Source organism: Abramis brama (genome assembly GCF_963993115.1).
Source record: "Abramis brama genome assembly, chromosome: 18".
Taxonomy (NCBI): Eukaryota; Metazoa; Chordata; class Actinopteri; order Cypriniformes; family Leuciscidae; genus Abramis; species Abramis brama.
In genome coordinates this window covers 33,213,165-33,233,071 of record NC_139980.1, presented here as the reverse complement: position 1 = coordinate 33,233,071, position 19,907 = coordinate 33,213,165, and the positions used below count along the sequence as shown (strand labels likewise).

The 19,907-nt window shown below is 36.9% G+C and overlaps 1 protein-coding gene across 2 annotated transcripts in view; it reads right to left on the bottom strand.

Moving 5' to 3' along the window:
- fut8b (fucosyltransferase 8b (alpha (1,6) fucosyltransferase)) overlaps nucleotides 1-19,907 on the bottom strand; it is a 100,670-nt gene that overhangs the window by 13,851 nt on the left and 66,912 nt on the right. Inside the window, exons 3-6 of one of the 2 annotated variants that reach the window (XM_084090712.1) lie at nucleotides 15,960-16,075; nucleotides 10,876-11,041; nucleotides 6,054-6,168; nucleotides 2,604-2,841 (exon numbers count right to left, since the gene is read on the bottom strand). In XM_084090712.1, coding sequence (XP_083946838.1) covers nucleotides 2,604-2,841; nucleotides 6,054-6,168; nucleotides 10,876-11,041; nucleotides 15,960-16,075 — 635 coding nt within the window. The remainder of the gene's footprint in view (nucleotides 1-2,603; nucleotides 2,842-6,053; nucleotides 6,169-10,875; nucleotides 11,042-15,959; nucleotides 16,076-19,907) is intronic. The other variant, XM_084090713.1, reaches the window with a different exon arrangement.

The following is a 19,907-nucleotide window of genomic DNA, read 5'->3' as shown; positions in this document are numbered from 1 at the left end:
GAGCAAGTGCACATGTGATCCGAGTGTGCTTGAAATTTTAATTAGGGAAAGCATGAAATATTTAAGAAAAATACTCCCATGCCATTCCCAGGCTCGTGTAAAAGCACTCGCAGCACTTCTGCCCTTTTCACAATCCTCAGATAATCTATTCCCTCAACAGATCCTCGGCTGTAATAATTAGGACACAAAGAAGAGAGGAAATTTTCACACGTCCTCAATACACTTAAATATCGGTCTTGTACTAGAGCTTCACACTTAGTTAGGGCATTAGAGAAGTGGACTCTAGTTCACACGACACAAACGGTGAACAAGTTTTACAGTAGAAAATGCTCAAACTCTTGTTAACTATGACCTGATGGGCTCAGCACATTTATATATAGCACATTTCATAGTGTGGCATAATAAAGAATACAATTACAATCTGAGCTTAAGTTAATTTAAAATGGATTGGAGTATATACGCAATGAGAAATGTTAATTTAAAAGTGTATTAATCTGAATTATAAGGAAAGAGAAACCAATTAAATCAATGCAGCGCCGTGTTTAATTGGAGAATGCTAGCCTGGTTAAAACCAGACCATTCTCAGTAGTAACTGAGTTATGGTCTGGCAAAGCTCCATAGACAAATCATTTCCAAAGGGGCGTCACCAACGGGCGTCGCTCAAATGCCTCTGGGCGCAGTTGGATAGACCTAAATCCAATCAGAGCGATCGTCATCGTGTAAAGCCATATGCTGCGTCCCAATTTGCCTAAGTTACACTACGCCATAAAAGTATGTACTCTTTTTGTGAAGAAAAGATATTTACTTTTGAATGTGTAGCAAAAAAGTAGGCAAGCTTTAGGACATACTACTTCGTCATCTTTATCGGACGGATCTGTCGCGTGCATCCTGTCACTTAAACTGCCCTGTCAATCATCTTGTCACAGTTAAAATCCTCTATAAAATCTAATTTAATTCCCTACCGTTTCGGAGAGAAATGTAGTAGCACGTTCATCTGCCAGTGTGTCTTTCATGGAGACTGTCCTCATGTGTTTGCAATTTGAATATAATAATGCATTTAAAAGTTTAAAAAACGGACGTCGCTCAAATGCCTCTGGGCGCAATTGGATAGACCTAAAACCAATCAGAGTGATCGTCATCGTGTAAAGCCCGCCCCAACGTTTTTGATTGGTGCCGCGATTTCGACGGCTTGGAAATGGGCTTGAATGAGCTCTTTGCCAGACTACTTCTCGAGCAAATCTGAATTTGCCGGAAGTTGTCTGGGTTTTCCCAGGCTAGGAGAATGCAGAACAAGAGATGTGTTTTAATTAGAGACACCTATACATCAATACATCGTTTGAGGTCGGTAAGACTGTTAAATGTTTCTAAATTAAGTCTCTTCTGCTCACCAAAGCTGCATTTATTTGATCAAGAATACAGTAAAAACAGTAAAATTGTCAAATATTATTACGGTTTAAAATAACTGTTTTCTATGTGAATATATTTTAAAATGTAATTTATTCCTGTGATCAAAGCTGAATTTTCAGCATCATTACTCCAGTCTTCAGTGTCACATGATCCTTCAGAAATCATTCTAATATGATGATTTGATGATAAAGAAACATTTCTGATTATTATTAATGTCGGAAACAGTTGTGTTTCTAAACCGTGATAAATGTTTTTCAGGAGAACAAAGAACAGCATTTATTTTTAATAGAAATCTTTTCTATCGTTATGTCTTTACTGTCACTTTTAATGGATTTAATGCATCCTTGATGAATAAAAAATAATTAAAAAAATGACAACAAACATACTGACCCCAAAGTTTTGAATGGTAGTCTATGAGATAAGATGTTACTGCAAAAAAGAAACATGCAAAATCTGATTTTAAATTACATTTTGCTATATATTCACATAGAAAACTGTTCTTTTAAATTGTAATAATGTCACGATGTTACTGTTTTTACTGTATTTTTAATTAAATAACTACAGCTTTGGTGGGCAAAAAACAAAAACGAAAAAAAACCCAAACTTTTGAAAGGTAGTGTATATTTCATTTGATTGATTTCTTTTTATTTGATAAAGTAAAACTAACACTGAATGAGCCACATTTGAAGCAATGGTAAATAGTCACTGTTACCATCCAGACTTTATGCTTTTTGTTTTCTCCATAATAACATGCACTGTTGAATCATTCACGATATGACAAGCTGGCCTTTAATAGGAAGGTAAATAGGGCCCATTTTAATTTCATGTTGACTTACTTACGAAATCAAAACTGACTATTGTTATTTTTATGTTGCAGTAATTATTATAAATAATGAATCTGTGCACATCATTTTTTTTAAATGAATCAAAATATCTTCTCCTCCCTCTTGCAGCATCTCATCTCTTCTCTGATGACGAGGGCGGGACAATAACCTGTCACTCACATGAGTTCAGCCAATAGCAAACCACAACCATCCAATCAATTCCCCAAAGACAAAATCAAGCCCCGCCCACATTTGTTCTCGTTCCAGAAGCCGTTTCACTCGGATATACGTCACAATAGAGAAGAAAAGACTCTCTCAACTTTGGTTTCATGCTGACTTTAATAACGAGATCTGCTGATTGACAGCTCTCACCTGACCAGTGTCCGGTCGTGGCTCCGGATCGATCCGTACAGGTGTGGCTGACGGGAAGGAACACCGCCTCCCATCCTTTGGGAGCGTAGCGCCAGTTGTGCGACTCGAGGATCAGAACTCTCTGTGTGCCGTAAGCGATCATGAAGCAGTAAACCACGTGATGGAGCTGACAGCCGTATCCACAGCCCTTGTTGATGTTACAGACCAGCTTACGGGCTTTACTGCAGTCCTGCGGGTTCTGGCGGGACACACGACACACACGACACACACGACAGATGCAGTTCAAGGTATGACCGCATTTTAGATTCAATGACTTTTGGCAATAAAAGTTCCAAAAGTATTATTCTTTTTTAATAGCAAGGTCACATTAATTACATACATAAATTACAGATTTTTTTCTATTAGATACAACTAAATCTTTTGAACTTTCTGTTCATTAAAGAATCCTGGAAAAAGTGTATAATTGTTTCCAGAAAAATATGAAGCAGCACAACAGTTTTCAACATTGATAATAATCAGAAATGTTTCTTGAGCAGCAAATCATCATATTCGAATGATTTCTGAAGGATCATGTGACACTGAAGACTGGAGTAATGATGCTGAGAATTCAGCTTTTTTTTTTTTTTTGCCATTTTAACTATACACATGAACATCTACATTTCCATGTAACAGAAAACAAGAAAAAAAAAAGCCTCTCAGTATTTTACATTGATATTCTATACCTCCTCTCTTCTTAGTCCTTTATTAACACCTTTCCAAGTCCACCACATTTTAAGAACGTTCTGAAAGGTCCCCAAACTCCATCAAAAACCGTATATTTGTCCCTTAAAACATAAGATCTTTTCCATTAACATATTGGTTAACAACATCCTGTACTTGGTGCACAAATACTTTTCCAGTTTAAAGAAATAAGCCGTTTTGCTTGAAGAATGCATACATTTATAAATATATCCTCTTTCTGTTTTAAGAAAATACAGCTTTGATCACAGGAATAAATTAAGAGTTTAAAATAAACTCAAAGAGAAAACAGTTCATTTAAACTGTAATAACATTTCACAATATTCCTGTATTTTTTATTAAATAAATCCAGCATTGGTGAGTAAAAGATACTTCTATCAAAAACAAGAGAAATAAACAAATCTTACAGACCCCAAACTTTTGAACGGTGTAGTGTAAATAATAAATAAGTAAAATAAATAAATAAAATCCACGAATAAATAAGAAGATAAAAATGACAAAGATGCTGAAGCTTCTTGAAGGAGATCCATATTAATTATAATTTTACAGCACTAACAAAAACTGAAGTTATAAGTATATTGTGCAGGAGTTATGGTTATCCTGATGCACATTTATAAAATATGATTCTGTGTCCGGCAGGGAATCTCTGAGCTCACATTATTTCCCCTCAGAAATGCTTTTTCAGTTTTATTGTGCCATTAGAGGAAATGAGTTACGATAATCAAATTGTCTGGCGGCCCTTTCACGTTTTTTTGTTTTGTTTTGTTTTTTTCTAAGTGAAGGCTATATAGATTTCACTCTTAATTCATATTCAATACAGTTGGCCCAGACTTTGCTATGGCAGCAGATGAAGCACTCTCATTTTAAAGTGCTGCCGTAGCAGAAAACACTCACAGACATGTACTGTGCGGTTCTGAGTATGGAAATCAGCGATCAGATAGTGTTTGATATAAAGCATGGTACTGAATGATAACCAGATCATTCCCGCTGAGAGAAACAGACACCATGCTGGTTTGTGCTGGTCTAGACTTGTGGCTTACCATCTAAACTAGCATGACTGCTAATTAGCAGCTATATTATTAGCATCATGTTAAATAAAGTGGGCTCTTTAATTATTCCTTTTAGACTGATTTGACAAAGTAGTGCTTCTTTGCAGAAAACAAATAATGCATGATCGAGGCATCAGAGTCGATTCAAAAGACTGTCAGATAAATCAATGAAAGACTGACTTCACTTGATCTTACACTTTGGTTTTCGTTAGAGGCCGTTTGTAAAGAAAATCACAATCTCGAACGGCTTCAATATTTCCTTTTCCCAGTGCGATCAGACTAATGTGAAGACACAGATTTCAGCATAAAGGGAAAGAAGGGGAAAAAAGGAACAGGCCCAGATGGCGATACAGAGGGAATCATATTTAAAAAAAAAGATATTTAATTAGTGTTGTTCGCCGAGACAAACATTATTATTATTGATCATACACAGGGTTAATGATTTGGCCAAACTTTAAGTATTCGACTCGATTTATTTGTGCTCCAGGCAGGAATGATTCCTAAAATCTCAGCTGAACAATTATTTAAAATCCTTAGAGTACAAATGCAGAGAAAAATTATTTCCAATTACCATTTTTTTTTTTGTCAGCCTTTGACCTAAAATATTTTCTTTAATTACCCCCTGAGCTTTTAAATTAATATTGATTTTTTTTTTTTTTTTTTTTTAATGCATTATCTCTGAAAAATGTATCAAAATGAAGTGAGTTTTTGCTTAAAACCAGAAACAATATCTGCCATTGGAATTACAAAAATATTCCCTTTGAATCAAATAGATTTTTCTGACTTTATTGGCAGATATTTTGTCATGTTTTAAGGTGAAACTCACTTAAATTTTGATACCGTGAACATAAAGCCTCCTCTCAGTACTAAATTGAGTCATTTTTCGCTGCTTATTGCACTTAAATAGTCAAATACACACAAAATAATGTCAAAATGCTGGTTTTGGCGAGTATTCACGTAAATACAGTCAGTTGTGTTTTAAGTGAACGTAAACAGTCGAGAAAGAAAATGCATGTGTGACAGTATAACGTGTCAGGTCTTAAAGTGACAGCAGCCTAATATACTGGCTGCCAAATGATGAGATCATATTAAAAATATCTATATGTGACCCTGGATCACAAAACCAGTCACATGTCGCACGGGTTTATTTGTGGCAATAGCCAACAATACATTGTATGGGTCAAAATTATAGATTTTTCTTTTATGGCAAAAATCATTAGGATATTAAGTAAAGATCATGTTCCATGAAGATATTTTGTAAATTTCCTACCGTAAATATATAAAACATTTATTTTTGTGTGTGAATGCAGCACAATCATGAATATAAATGCACAACTTCAAAGGAGATTTTCTCAATGTTTCGATTTTTTTGCACCCTCAGATTCCAGATTTACAATAGTTGTATCTCGGACAAATATTGTCCTATCCTAACAAACCATACATCAATGGAAAGCTTTATTCAGCTTTCATGTGATGTATACATCTCAATTTCACTGGTTGTGACTGGTTTTGTGGTCCAGGGTCACATATGCCAGCTTTTCCCCATGGTATCGATGTCAAATTTGTGTCCTGTGAAAATTCTGAGTGTCTGGTAAGTTTAGAAAAGCTCTAGCCACAGTTGTGGTGAGCAGAAGAGTTGAGCGAGAGCAAGCGTGTGTTGTACCTGCAGGTATGAGATCCTGTTCTGCACCAGACTGGAGAGATCTCTGGCCTCCTTCTGTCTCCAGTCCCCTGCTCCATCGGCCTGACTGAGGAGGTGCAGGTCTGTCATGATCGTCCTGACAGCAGAGGAACACAGGAGAGAGTGTTAAACCTGCTTCTCTATCAGCTGACAATTACAGCTCTGGTCATGTGTAATCTGGAGTAATCAGGTTCCAAAAATGACTTATATTTACAATATTACATTTTAAAATACTTGGACTAAAGTTACTTTTTTTTACTGATTACATGATTAAATATTATTGACAAAATGGTGGTGAATTATTTCTAATCCGGTAGATATTTAAAGTAAATATATACAATATATGCAAAACAAATATGTGACCCTGGATCATAAAACCAGTCACATGTCGCACGGGTATATCTGTGGCAATAGCCAACAATACATTGTATGGGTCAAAATGATCGATTTCTCTTTTATGCCAAAAATCATTAGGATATTACGCAAAGATCATGTTCCATGAAGATATTTTGTAAATTTCCTACCGTAAATATATAAAACATTTATTTTTGTGAGTGAATGCAGCACAATCGTGAACATAAATGAACAACTTTAAAGGAGATTTTCTCAATGTTTCGATTTTTCTGCACCCTCAGATTCCAGATTTTCAATAGTTGTATCTCGACCAAATATTGTCATATCCTAACAAACCATACGTCAATGGAAATCTTATTTATTCAGCTTTCAGATTATGTATACATCTCAATTTCAAAAAATTTATCCATGTGACTAGTTTTGTGGTCCAGGGTCACATATGTGTTTGTAATTTATTGATTCTCCCAAATCTAATTTTGTATTACTATGTCTTTGGAAGGCTTTTGACTTTCAAACACATTAAAATGCACAAATTCATGCAATTCCCAAAGGGTTTTGTCAGTCCAGCCTCTTTGACGTTATATAGAGAATGGATTTTCTTTCTCTCTTTATTTTTATGGCACACGATTATTCAAATCAATGCGATCTTTTAATCTCAAAGTAATCAAAAAGTAGGCCGGTCATATTACTTGGAATGTGTAATGTAATAGATTATTACACTGCAGTGATGTTCTTCCTCAGTCTTTCTGTCTTTCTTTCCAGTGCAAATTAAATCAAGATACATTTACTTGAGAAGCAAAATTACTTAAATATTAAGTCTAAATCAAAATTATGCAAGTTTAAGCTTAAAACAAGAAAAATATCAGTATCAATTTACTTCACACCATTATATATAGTGCATTATAAAAGTATTTTTAATGCATTGATTATGCCTTGTAATGCACCTTATAATGCATTGTATGACACAGTTATAATACTTATCTATTTAATGTGACACCTTCAGAAAGTATAATGCATGACAACCAATTTCAGATGCAACAAGGAAGCTGTAAGTATAATGCATTTTAACTTTAATTACAATTGTTCATAAAAATGATATAATGCATTATAACGTATATTATGAATATGCATTATACATGAAGGCTTTAAGTAAAGGGTTACCAAAATATCTGCCAATTATTTTTCTGACTGCATTGGCAGGTATTTTCCTAGTTTTAAGCAAAAGCTCACTTCATTTTGATACATTTTTCAAGTCATTTAGCTTCTTTTGTCATTTTTTTGCAGTGTACAACCATGCATTGTACAGGCATGTAATTTGTCTTCAGTAACGGACTATAATTTGTAAGCAACCCAGGACTGTTGATTACTTATAGTGCACATTTTGACCAAATCAGATCTCAAATCTCCTTAAACCGTCCTTCACGGTTGCATCAGGGTTTAAGGCATCATCTTGAAAAGAACTATGAAATCAAAATAATCCAGTCAAACCAGAGATCTGATTATTGCTCTCATAGGGCTGCCGTTACCAGCCGGTTTACAGTTACACAATACATTCACCGCCAGAGAGAGAAAAAGACCCGTCCTTTTGTTTAACCTTCGCCTAGATGTATTTTGCAGTATTTTAATGTGAAATGAGGAAAAGATCAGCGTGAACATTCAACACAACATCTCCTTTTTTAGTTCGACAGAAGAAATAAAGTAATCAGTAAATGATGATAATTTGAATTTTTGGATGATCCACTCCTTTAAATCAAATAACTCCACAAAAAGTGGGAGTTTAGACACTAGGAACGCATGAATTGTGATCAACCAGTCATTTGCTAATTCAAACAGATGGGCATATGCTGAGTTTATGAGGAGTTTAATTATTACTTCATCAATGAGAGACTCCTCAGGGAGCCGCTCGCTCCAACACAGCACAGCATTAAATGTGCATCGAGCACTTCTCTTTGTCAAAACAGGTGTGAATGTGCTGATTGACCGTCTCAGAGACGCTGAGATAATGAGATATTGACAGCGTCTCTCTCTGTAATTAGTCTAGCGGGTGATAACTCAAAATTAAGTGCTGCTATATTTCTATTGCACCACTATTAGTGTCTGGAGCCGTTTCATGACGGCGAAACTGGAGACGCACATCAATTCTTCATCATCCATCTCATCAAAAAACAATTCTGAATGTTATGAAACCCGTCGACAACATGCTCGACTCATTTTTCAATCCAAAACCAGAAGAAAATAAGAAATGAATGAAAAATAATGTTTTGCTGAAAACCTATTTTAGGTTTAAGTGTTTTTTGATGTTGCATTTTGACAATTAATCATGTAAATAATACAGTTTTTGCTGCTTAATATATATATATATATATTTTTGTGTGGAAACTGTTATACACAATCATTCCAAAGTCTGGGGTAAGAAGAAAAGAAAGAAATTCATACTTTTATTCAGTGAGGATGCATTCAATTGATCAAAAGTGACAGTAAAGACATTCATAATGATACAAAAGATTTCTATATCAAATAAATGTTGTTCTTTTGAACTTTATATTCATTAAAAAAGCAGCGCCTTAAGTAGCCAAGACTGTTTTCAACATTGATAATATTAATAAATTAACAATCATAATTAATAAGTGAGCACTAAGATAATAATTAAGCAGCAATTAAGCATATTTCTGAAGGATCATGTGACACTAAAGGCTGGAGTAATGATGTTGAAAATTCAGCTTTGCCGTCATAGGTGTAAATTGTGTTTATTGTAGTAATATTTCACAATATTACTGTTTTTACAGCATTTTTGATTGGTGAGCATAAAAGACTTCTTTCAAAAACATTTAAAATGTCACTCCAAACTTATGATCGGTCAACTTTTTTGTAATTATTATTTTTCATAATGCTGATTCTCATTAAATTAGTGCAAGCCGGTCATGTTTGAGTCTATTACCGTAAAATTAATAACATAATGTGTTTTTTTAAGTAAAAACAATACAACAAACATGTCGTTAAAAAATATTTTACATTTTCAATAACACATTTTTTTTGCATAACATTATGCATTAGGCTAAATTTGCTATTGTCAAAATGCCAAAAATCGAAATAAAAAAACAGGTCTCATATTCTTAATGCAAATTGTAATCTAGTTTTGACTACGGGCAAAACATGGTTTGAGAGATTCAACCTCTGAGAGTCACAAATAAGATAAGATCACAAATCTTAATTGTTTCTTCAAGAAATAATAAGGGTAAATGAGAGCAAATTAAGTCTCATACAGATTTCAGATGTGAAATGCATGTCATTTTTATTTCTCCTAAAGAATTATAGTAATGAAGCCCCTTTTTGGGTGGAAGCAAAAACATGCTGTTTTCATATGTGTATCTTTAAATGCAAATGAGCTGTTGCTCCCCGCCCCCTTTCCGGAAGAGGGCGGAGCCTTTACAGCTCATGCCTCAGATACTCCGTCAGTTTCCAATCAGTTTTGTTTGTTTTTGATTATCATCTGCATCGTGGTCACGCTCAAGTGACACTGCAGTTCTTCGTCATCATTAAAGTTTATTCTTTGCATGCATTTTATAGCCATATCAGTTTAAACTTTTGATATGTGGTTTTCTGAGCGCACACATCCAAAGCATTCCTGAATCGGAGACCCTGTATTAGATTTATGGGGAAAATAACACACCGCGGACACATAATTATGTTAAAAATCAATCTTAAAGGGTAACTCTCGCCAAAATGCAACCTAGGACCTAGGAGAAAGATTTTGAACAACTCACTGTCTCTGTGTCGCCCGCATTTCAACAGTCAAAAATAGTCGATCTCCGAATGCAACGTAACAGGGAGGAGAGTAAAGATGGAAAGCTCCTAAAGCTTAGTTCAATATAAATTCACGGATAATTTGTTGTTTTGTCGTTACTGAAAATCAATATTGACCTTGTATTTGAAAAAGGATCGTCACATAAGAAGCAATACTAAAATTCAGAGTCAGTTCATTCGCATTCGGAGATCGACTATTTTTGACTGTCAAAATGCGGGCGGACACAGAAACAGTGAGTTGTTCAAAATCTTTCTCTTTAGTAAACTCTGTGTACACAAACAATGTTCTCAATGCTGGAGTTCATGTGTAGAGCCTCTGGTGATACTGAGAGCAAAGTTTCATGTTGTGTCGAGTCTTCTTAGTGTTTTAAAAATAGCGATTTTTGATGCTATCATAGTCGTGCCCCATTCACTCCCATTCACAAGGCAATTTGACCGAAAACGAAAATACGGTCAAACTTAAAAGTGGCGTTTCCATTCTAATTATGCTTTTAAACGAAAGTTTGCCTCGGGTAGATTCACAAAAAGACCCTAGGTTGCATTTTGGCGAGAGTTACCCTTTAAAGTGATATTTGCACAATAGGTCCCCACATGCAGCCAGAGTCGCCTGAGCAGTGAAAGAGCAGCGGTGATAATAGCGCCTGACCTCTGTTGGTGACCCAGGTCCTGCAGGAGTGTGTCAGTGTGTTTCTGTCTGTCTGTCGGGTTGATGTGACTCAGCTTCTGGATCTCGCTTCGAATAAAATACCACAGCTCTTTCACTCCATTCTCCACCTTCCTCCGCAATTCTTCCTGTTCTCGACCCGGACCAACTGAGAAAGAGAATGAGAGATTCAAAAGTGCTCTAATTAAGGAATGAGGTCTGAGAGGATGTGATATAATGTGAAGATAATCACAGCTTAAGGGCCTTGGTACAAAAAATTATCTATAGCTGAAGACTGCAGTTGACTTAGCAGCTATTACTGCTGACATATGTGTTTTCTATAAAAAGATGGCAGGTAGATTTGTAATAGCGTGTGAGTTTTGAAGGAAATTGCAAGAAAGGTTAGAATTGCTGTCGATCTCCCCTACAGATTTAGACCGTCCTCTTTTTGATTCTGTTCCCATTCGTCTCTCGCTCTGCTCGGTCTCCATCTTCGGCTCTTATGTAATACGTTCAGTTCAGTGCTTTTGGAGGAATCTCTCCTGGGTATAATGCCAGCAGGACGGGTGACCCTGAATGAAAGATCTGTCCCGATCCCCAGTGAGCTGCCCTGCTGTATCCTGACTGCATAGGCAGCATCCTAATGGAAATTATATATATATATATATATTATAGATTCAGGGCCCACAACTTAAACGATTTCAAGTATTAATTTGTACATAATTTGTACATAACAAATCATAAAACCCACGAAAACAGGATTTCAAAAAATTAGAATATTACATGAAATCACACAGTAATTACACAGTGATACCATGGTCATTGAACCAGGTTTTGGTTCTTTTGGCAGTGTGGGCAGGTGCAAATCCTGCTGGAAAATGAAGGAAGCATGAAGTGCTCTGAACATGTCCTGGTAGACGGCTGCGTGACGGACAGCACAGTGGACCAACACCAGCCGATGACATGGCTCCCCAAACCAACACAGACTGTGGAAACTTCACACTGGACTTCAAGCATCTTGGATTGTGTGCCTCTCCATTCTTCCTCCAGACTCTGGGACCTTGGTTTCCAAATGAGATGCAAAATTTGCTCTCATCAGAAAAGAGGACTTTGGTCCACTGTGCTTTATTAAATCCAGAGTCAACGCAGCCGTCTACCAGGACATTTCCAGAGCACTTCATGCTTCTTTCATTTTCCAGCAGGATTTGCACCTGCCCACACTGCCAAAAGAACCAAAACCTGGTTCAATGACCATGGTATCACTGTGTAATTACTGTGTGATTTCATGTAATATTCAAATTTTTTGAAATCCTGTTTTCGTGGGTTTTATGAGCTGGAAGCCCAAATTATGTTCAAATAAACAACTAAATACTTATCGTTTAAGTTGTGGGCCCTGAATCTATAATCTATGGAAGTTTAACGTTTTGAATGGAATTATGGAAATAAATAAACTTTTCCATGATATTAAAATTTTTTGGAAAGGGTCTTATATATATATATGGTATGTGTGTATTTATTTATTTATATATATATATATATATACACACACACACACACACACACACATATACGCACACACACAGCACATTGGATATGTAATGGAATATATATATATATATATATATATATATATATATATATATATTCACCGGCCACTTTATTAGGTACACCTGTTCAACTGCTTATTAACTCAAATATCTCATCAGCCAATCACACGGCAGCAACTCAAAGCATTTAGGCATGTAGAAATGATCAACACGTTCTGCTGAAGTTCAAACTGAGCATCAGAATGAGGAAGAAAAGTGATTTACATGACTTTGAATGTGGCACGGTTGTTGGTATTCTGAGTGTTTCAGAAACTGCTGATCTACTGGGATTTTCACACACAATGATCTCTAGGGTTTACAGAGAATGGAAGAAACACCAGAAAACTGAGGCTATAATTCACACAGACTCACTAAAACTGGACTATAGAAGATTGGAGAAACGTTGCCTGGTCTGATGAGTCTGGATTTCTGCTGTCATTCAGATGTTCGAGTCAGAATTTGGTGAAAACAACATGAAAGCATGGATGATCCTGTCTTGTATCAGCGGTTCAGGTGCTGATGCTGTAATGGGTGTTTATTGACACACTTTGGGCTCTTAGTACCAATTGAGCTTCGTATAAACGCCACAGTCGACCTGAGTATTGTTGCTGATCATGTCCATCCCTTTATGATCACAGTGAATCATCTTCTGATGGAAACTTCTAGCAGGATAACACACACGTCACAACTATAGAAACAAATGCTGTTCTATTCTAGTGAAGAATAATTTCAATAAGCACTATCACTATGGTTATAAATCTTGTCCTTGACTTCAGGTGCTGTGTAGGTGGGCAGCTCAAACACAGCTGTTTTATCCTCGAATCCGTCGTCTCATTACAGCAGAGGTGACCTGAGTGAGACACACAGCATCTATCGCTCCTTTTATAGGGGTCAGAACAAGCACGAGGAGAGAGAGACTCTTTAAGGATGATTCTCATATATCTGTGACCTCTGGCCCAGGGTGATGATAATGATGTTGGTGGTTATTTTTGGCAGATCCTGCAGCAAGGAAATTTCCCCCATCCTGACCCTGATGATTTCGCATGCAGAGACTTGAATACACAGATATAAATGCAAACTTTCAAACTCTACCTACACAATGAATCATTCTGTTGTGATTCTGTTAAACCTACAAGGATGTCTATGTGCCAGTCTAAAGGTCCTTGCACACGGAGTCCATATTCTCGTCAGAAATATTCCCGTTAAAAAATAAATAAGACCTCACGTTGTGTCAATCACGTTTACACACTGCCTCTGTAAACTTTGAATTGCTTGGGATAATCCCGCAGGTCCTTGATAAGGAGGCGGACTCTCCTTCCTCTCTACGCAATCTCAGGATTGGATGGACACAATATTTCCTTTTTTTTCCTCATTTAGAGAAGAGAGAGGACAACAAAACCTTAAAGGTCCTTGCACACTGAGTAAGACAAAATTCGCAAAACAATACAAAATGGAGTCTTCAAGCAGTCAGGATGATTTTGTTGTCCTCTCTCTTCTTAAAAAGAGAAAAAGAATGAGGAAATATTGGGTCCATCCAATCCTGAGATTGCGTAGAGAGGAAGGAGAGTTACACCTCCTTATCAAGGAGCTTCGGGATTATCCCGAGCAATTCAAAGTTTACTTCAGGATGTCAGTGGTTCAGTTTGATGCTAGCGATACTGGAGCCGCATATTACAATGAAAACCACCAATTTCCGTGAACCAATTGATCCTGAACAGTTCTGGATTTTGGCATTCGCTTGTACGGTGGCTCTGAATTGTCAAAACACCTCTCAAAATGAACCTGTTCCGAATTTTTTTCAGAGGCAGTGTGTAAACGTGATTGACACGTGAGGTGGGCGTATTTATTTAACATGCGGAAATTTCGGCCAGAATATAAACAGCATGCTCAGAGCTAATTTTTCTCATTGCTAAAGTGCCTCTATTATGCTATTTTAAAGGATCCTCATTTTGTTTTGGAGTCTCCTACAATAGGTTAACATGCATAAGGTCAAAAAACACTTAATTTTCTCATAATATACAGTATATTGCAGCATCAACTCTTTTCTCAGTGTCTGAAACGGTTTGATCAAGAATCTCTAAACTCTCTAAACCCCTCCTTTCTGACAGCCTACTCTGCTCTGATTGGTCAGAGTTCCCAGTCTGTTGGAAGCCAAATGTCCATTTCCATATCTGAATTTTAGCTCTGGATCTTCCTCAGCACTTAATCAGTCATGAACAGTAACGATGGTGTCGGATTTACCGTATCAATTCCAGTGCTGAGTGCATCAAAGTTGATTTGCTTTCGCTGTACAAAAAACAGCGTCTTCTCAACAAACACGAACCAAACTCTTTCAGGCCTCAGATACAGCTACAGTGTTTGAGGGCGAGGCAAAGTAAACGTTTTTCACAGGATGGCCAATGAAGACCATAGGCTGGCAATATGCAAATTTGTTACAAATCTACGTAGGTTCAGTAGGAAGTAAGACTCGAAATGCTTCTTTCTTTTGGGAGACGATACTCTATTTATCTGCACTTTGATCTTTGAAACTTTGCAGACCATTACATTCACAAACAGCCATATTACACACTACATAAAAGGTAATATATACGAAAAAGCATAATAGGGGCACTTTAAAATACGTTCTTGCATCCAGTTTTAACATGCAACTATAAGTATGACATTCATAGGCTGATTCCCCCCTGACTAGCAAACACTGTGACTCAATAGGCACGTTTCCATTTCAGATTTGCGCAAAACTTTTGCGATTTTTTTCTAAATGTCGACAAAAAACTATTGCGGAATGATGGCGTTTCCATTAACCGATGTTATCCGACTAAAACTTCATTTTTTCCTCTCGCGATAAGCAAAATCATTCCAAAAATCATGGCAACGGACATTGGTAGGTTTATGTACTATATCTCAGCCACTGCACTGGCCATTATTATTAATGGAAGGAGATGTATGTGTGTTTTCCAAGCATTAATGGTAAGGAACGACCCTTATTATATTTGTGAGCGGCACATATGAGGAGTTTCTGGGTGTTTCTCCCTCATTTCTGCTTCGAGGTCTTGATTGTGGCATTTATTTGAGGTTTAGAATCCATTATTCCTGTAATTCTTTTGTCTTATATGAATTTATTAAAGAACTCTGTCTCGTCTTCTGTCCAAACACACCGCGTCATCTACGTCAGGTGACCTGGAAATGCGCAAAAACTGTTTCCATTGCAGTTTTGCAACTTTTTTGTGATAAATGGAAGTTTTTGCGATATTGACGTGTTTCCATTGGGCGTATTTTCAATTCGCAATTTCAATTTGCACAATTTGAAGGGTAATGGAAACGCGGCTAGTGACACTATCAAAACCAGCCTGAAACATCTTCACTGGCTCAAACAATGGTGTGAGTTTGGGTCAGACCAGTTTATCTGACCAATGTTAGACCATGAGTATTTGGACATGTATGGACAAGGGTTCTGCTAGGGTTAAGAAAGGGAGACTTAGTCCTGTTTATCTCTTTACTTGCCTTCTCCAGATAATCTCTGAAAACTGTGGATCTTCTGTTTGGCTCGGCTTAGCTGTTCCTCAAGAGACCGGAGTCTTCCTGACGATATTGGCCCATCCGACTGTCCTTCCGGCATCCTGCAAAACACACACGGTTTGTTAGCGAACCGCTTCCGCAGCTTAGAGTATGTAAACGGCGGATCTGTCTGCTCTTCTCACGCCGTCTATGAAGAAAGCAATCAGACCGCAAAACAAACGGAGAGCGATGCGGAAAACGGCAGGCTCCGAACGTTGATTCACTGGAGCCTGATTATGAATTGGCCATGAATAAAATAATCATAAATGTCTGCTGTGATGTTCAATAGTGTTTAGTGCACTGCATAAATTTGCTGCCTATACATTCGTCTAAAGCATAATTGCTAATTACAGTTTGGCAGTGTTCGTTTCTGTTCAGCTGATTTAGATGAAATCACCTCTTAACTAACGAGCATTTGGGAAACTCTGCATGACACAAACAACTGCTCGTTTAGTATCACATATTATCATATTGAGCTTTTATTTAATAACTGAATGTTTACTGAATATTTCTATTTGCTTTTGGGGGCGGTAAACGGGTCAATATGCGTCCAAGTGCCAAAACCACTGAGTAGATCGCTTAGACTAAGTATTAATATGGTAATCATACATTAATATTAATTCTTCTGCTGAATGCATATGCATGAGGGTATATATGCAAAGGAACAAAGATTAGCGTGGAGAAATCAATGGAGCATGTTAGCACAATTTGCAAGAGTGGAGGAGGGAATACTAATTGATTCAAAAGATGAAAAAAGGGCTTTTAATTTTAAAGCAAATGACAAAAACAGCCACAAGTGGTGAGAAAACCAGCCGGCTTCGATATGCAAAAAGAAAAAGTAAGGCATTAGAAAGACAACACCGTTCAATTATTTGGGGTGAGCAAGGCTTTTTTTAAAAGAAAGAAATGAATTCTTTATGAATCACATTTATTCTTAAGTCTATAAGACTATAATTACGCAAATCTTAGAATTTTGACAGGTTTCTTCAAGCGTCTCGGAGACGTTCCCGCAGTTCTTCTGGATTTAGTCTGTCTCAGTTTCTTCATGTAATCACAGACGGACTCGATGATGGTGAGATCAGATCATACCAGCTGTTGTCAGACTCCTTGTGCATACACAAATCTCACTGGATTTTTACAATTAATGGCAAAAAGAATGTTTGGAAATGTAAACTGATATTTCCTACTGACACACTACAGCAAAAGATATAAATAACTGACTTAAAACTTAAAACCAGTTAAAACCAGGATATTAACATGCCTAAGACTTTTGCACAGTACCGTATATATATATCCACACCCACATCCACATTAATCGTTAAAAGATCGCGATCTCAATTCAAACACACAAGTGATCTTATTTCTAAATTCCAACGATTCGCCTGTCTATTAAACCTTTGACAAAATCACAGCGAACATTCAAATCTGTGTTTGCGCACCGCTGACCCAGAGAGCAGTTGTCATGTCTACGTATGAAACAGCTTCATAAACAGTCTGACATTTAGTCTGTCTTTTCAGCCACACAGTATCATTTCTGTTTTACAAATATACATATTATCACAGAAGTACTGAAATAAAAGATTATAGTTAAGATATCAACACTAATGTAATAGAGCAAATCACCATTTGAAAATAACGACGCAAAAAATATAGATGACATCGTTACACCAGTAGGTGGCGACAAGTGACTGTTCATTTTTTTTTCATTGGATCATTCACTAAAGAGATTTGTTCAAAAACGTTGATTCATCCAGTAATGAAACAAATGATGTATTTATGAGTGAGTCATTGAATCATTCATTTAAACTGATTTTTTTTTAAAACTAAAATTAATTTAATATTTTTAAACAGACTGCAGCAATTAACCTTAACATCAGAACCTCTTGTAAACTACATGTTATTTTGTTCAGTGGTCTATTCAGAATTGTGGGAGAATTGTGATTTCTTTATTTAAACAAAAATATATATATATATTTTCAATTAATCCAGAATAATGCAGCTCTAGTTCAATTCCATCTAACGAGTGTGTGACACGAGCATCAGACGGGGCAGAACTTCAGAACTGCTGATGGAGAGCAAAACAGAGTCTGATACAGGAGGGAACGGCGGCCAAATGACATTACAGCGAGTGAATTACTGTCAGTCACTGACTCACTGCGAGAGGAAATTACAAGAGTCGCAAGATTAGCCAGGAGACCGAAGCCTGAAGATCACACAGATTTTGCCGATGAAAAAGAGGCAAGGAAGATGTGCATACTGCGAAATGATTAGTGAATTTGCACAGACTTCTATACAGTAAATGCTGTTACTTTTGCCAAGCAATCAGACTGAAGGTTTTCACCTGGTGGATGATGAAATAGGTGGAAAATCCCACAGACTCGCATTGAAGAAGGGACCAGAGCTGTACCTACAGACTTGAAGAGGGACTCTGTTTAATTGGACCAGAAAGAAACCACTAAGAATACCAGAGCAACTGCATGGCAACATGTTAAAATCACCCATAACACCCTAGTAACTGCACATGAATGTGTTTAAATCACCCAGATGACTACAGGAAGCACTTAGCAATATACTAAAACCACTCAAAACACCTTAGCATTAGAACATGCTAAAGAACAACTAACTAACCAAGAACACCCTAGTAACTGCATAGCAAAATGCTATAGCCACTTATAGCAAACGCATAACAATGTGGCAAAAGCATTCACCCTACGCCCTGGCAATCATCCTTAAAGGCCCACTGAAGTGCCTTTGTATGTTGCACTGACGTAATTTCCACTGAAACAGGAAGCTAAGGTGGGACATATTGAATGGCTCCTACCCCTTTTCAAATAGCCAATAGCGTTTAATTTACCTCACACACTGCGAGTCGTACTTGACAGCACCATGGAAGCGAATCCGAGCGTTGATGATACGCTGGATTCAATAGTGGAGGTGTGAATAAATTCTAGCCATTTCATTCTTAACCAACTTACAGTTGGAAAACGTAATAAAACTCGAGCGTTTGAGCAACCGAACACACATCTCTGACACATATCGCTTTGTGACTTTCAACGGTCGCTTTGGCCAGGTGGTGTTTATAGCAGAGGGGGCGGAGCTTTAGATTCTAGAGAGCATTTGATTGGACAGAAGATGTGATGAGAAACTGAAGTCCGCGGTGATGTAGAGATTGTGTCGACTAGACTCTCCGCTGTGAAGGCCTCATCGACACCACAGCCATCGGCACTGATCCTCAACAAACTCATCCATGCCGGCGTGACTCCAATCTTCAACCAGATGGAACTGGATAATATTCTGATTGTTCCAAACCAATCTGACCTCTGATCTGTAATGCTGCCTGAATCATAATCATACACTGTTTGTTCATTGGCCAGAAGAGAACTGAGCGACTGAGTCGGGTTTTTCTCCATTCTGCCACTGATGGAGTTTTGGTTTCTTCCCACTGTCGCCTTTTCCACGTTTGTTGCCATTGGCTTGGCTTGCTTAGTTGGGGACATTAAATTTAACATTTAATTTAATATTCAACAATAATATTGATCTACACTGACACTATTATACAAGAACTGAACTGAGCTGGACGATGACATTATGGTTTACTCCAGAGCGGCTAAATATATATATATATATATATATATATATATATATAAATGAACTAAATTAATAACTTTTTTAAAACAAAAATGAAACATCACTGAACTTACAGTACTTAAGCTGGACTGTGACGCTATTTTCTTCTAGAAACAAACTTTATTGCATTATTTTCCTGTTATCTCTGTAAAGCTGCTTTGAAACAATCTGTGTTGTAAAAAGCGCTGTATAAATAAATGTGACTTGACTTGACATAAAAATCTGTGATCCATTTTAGCGGAAGTGAGAGATTGTAAGTTTTAAATG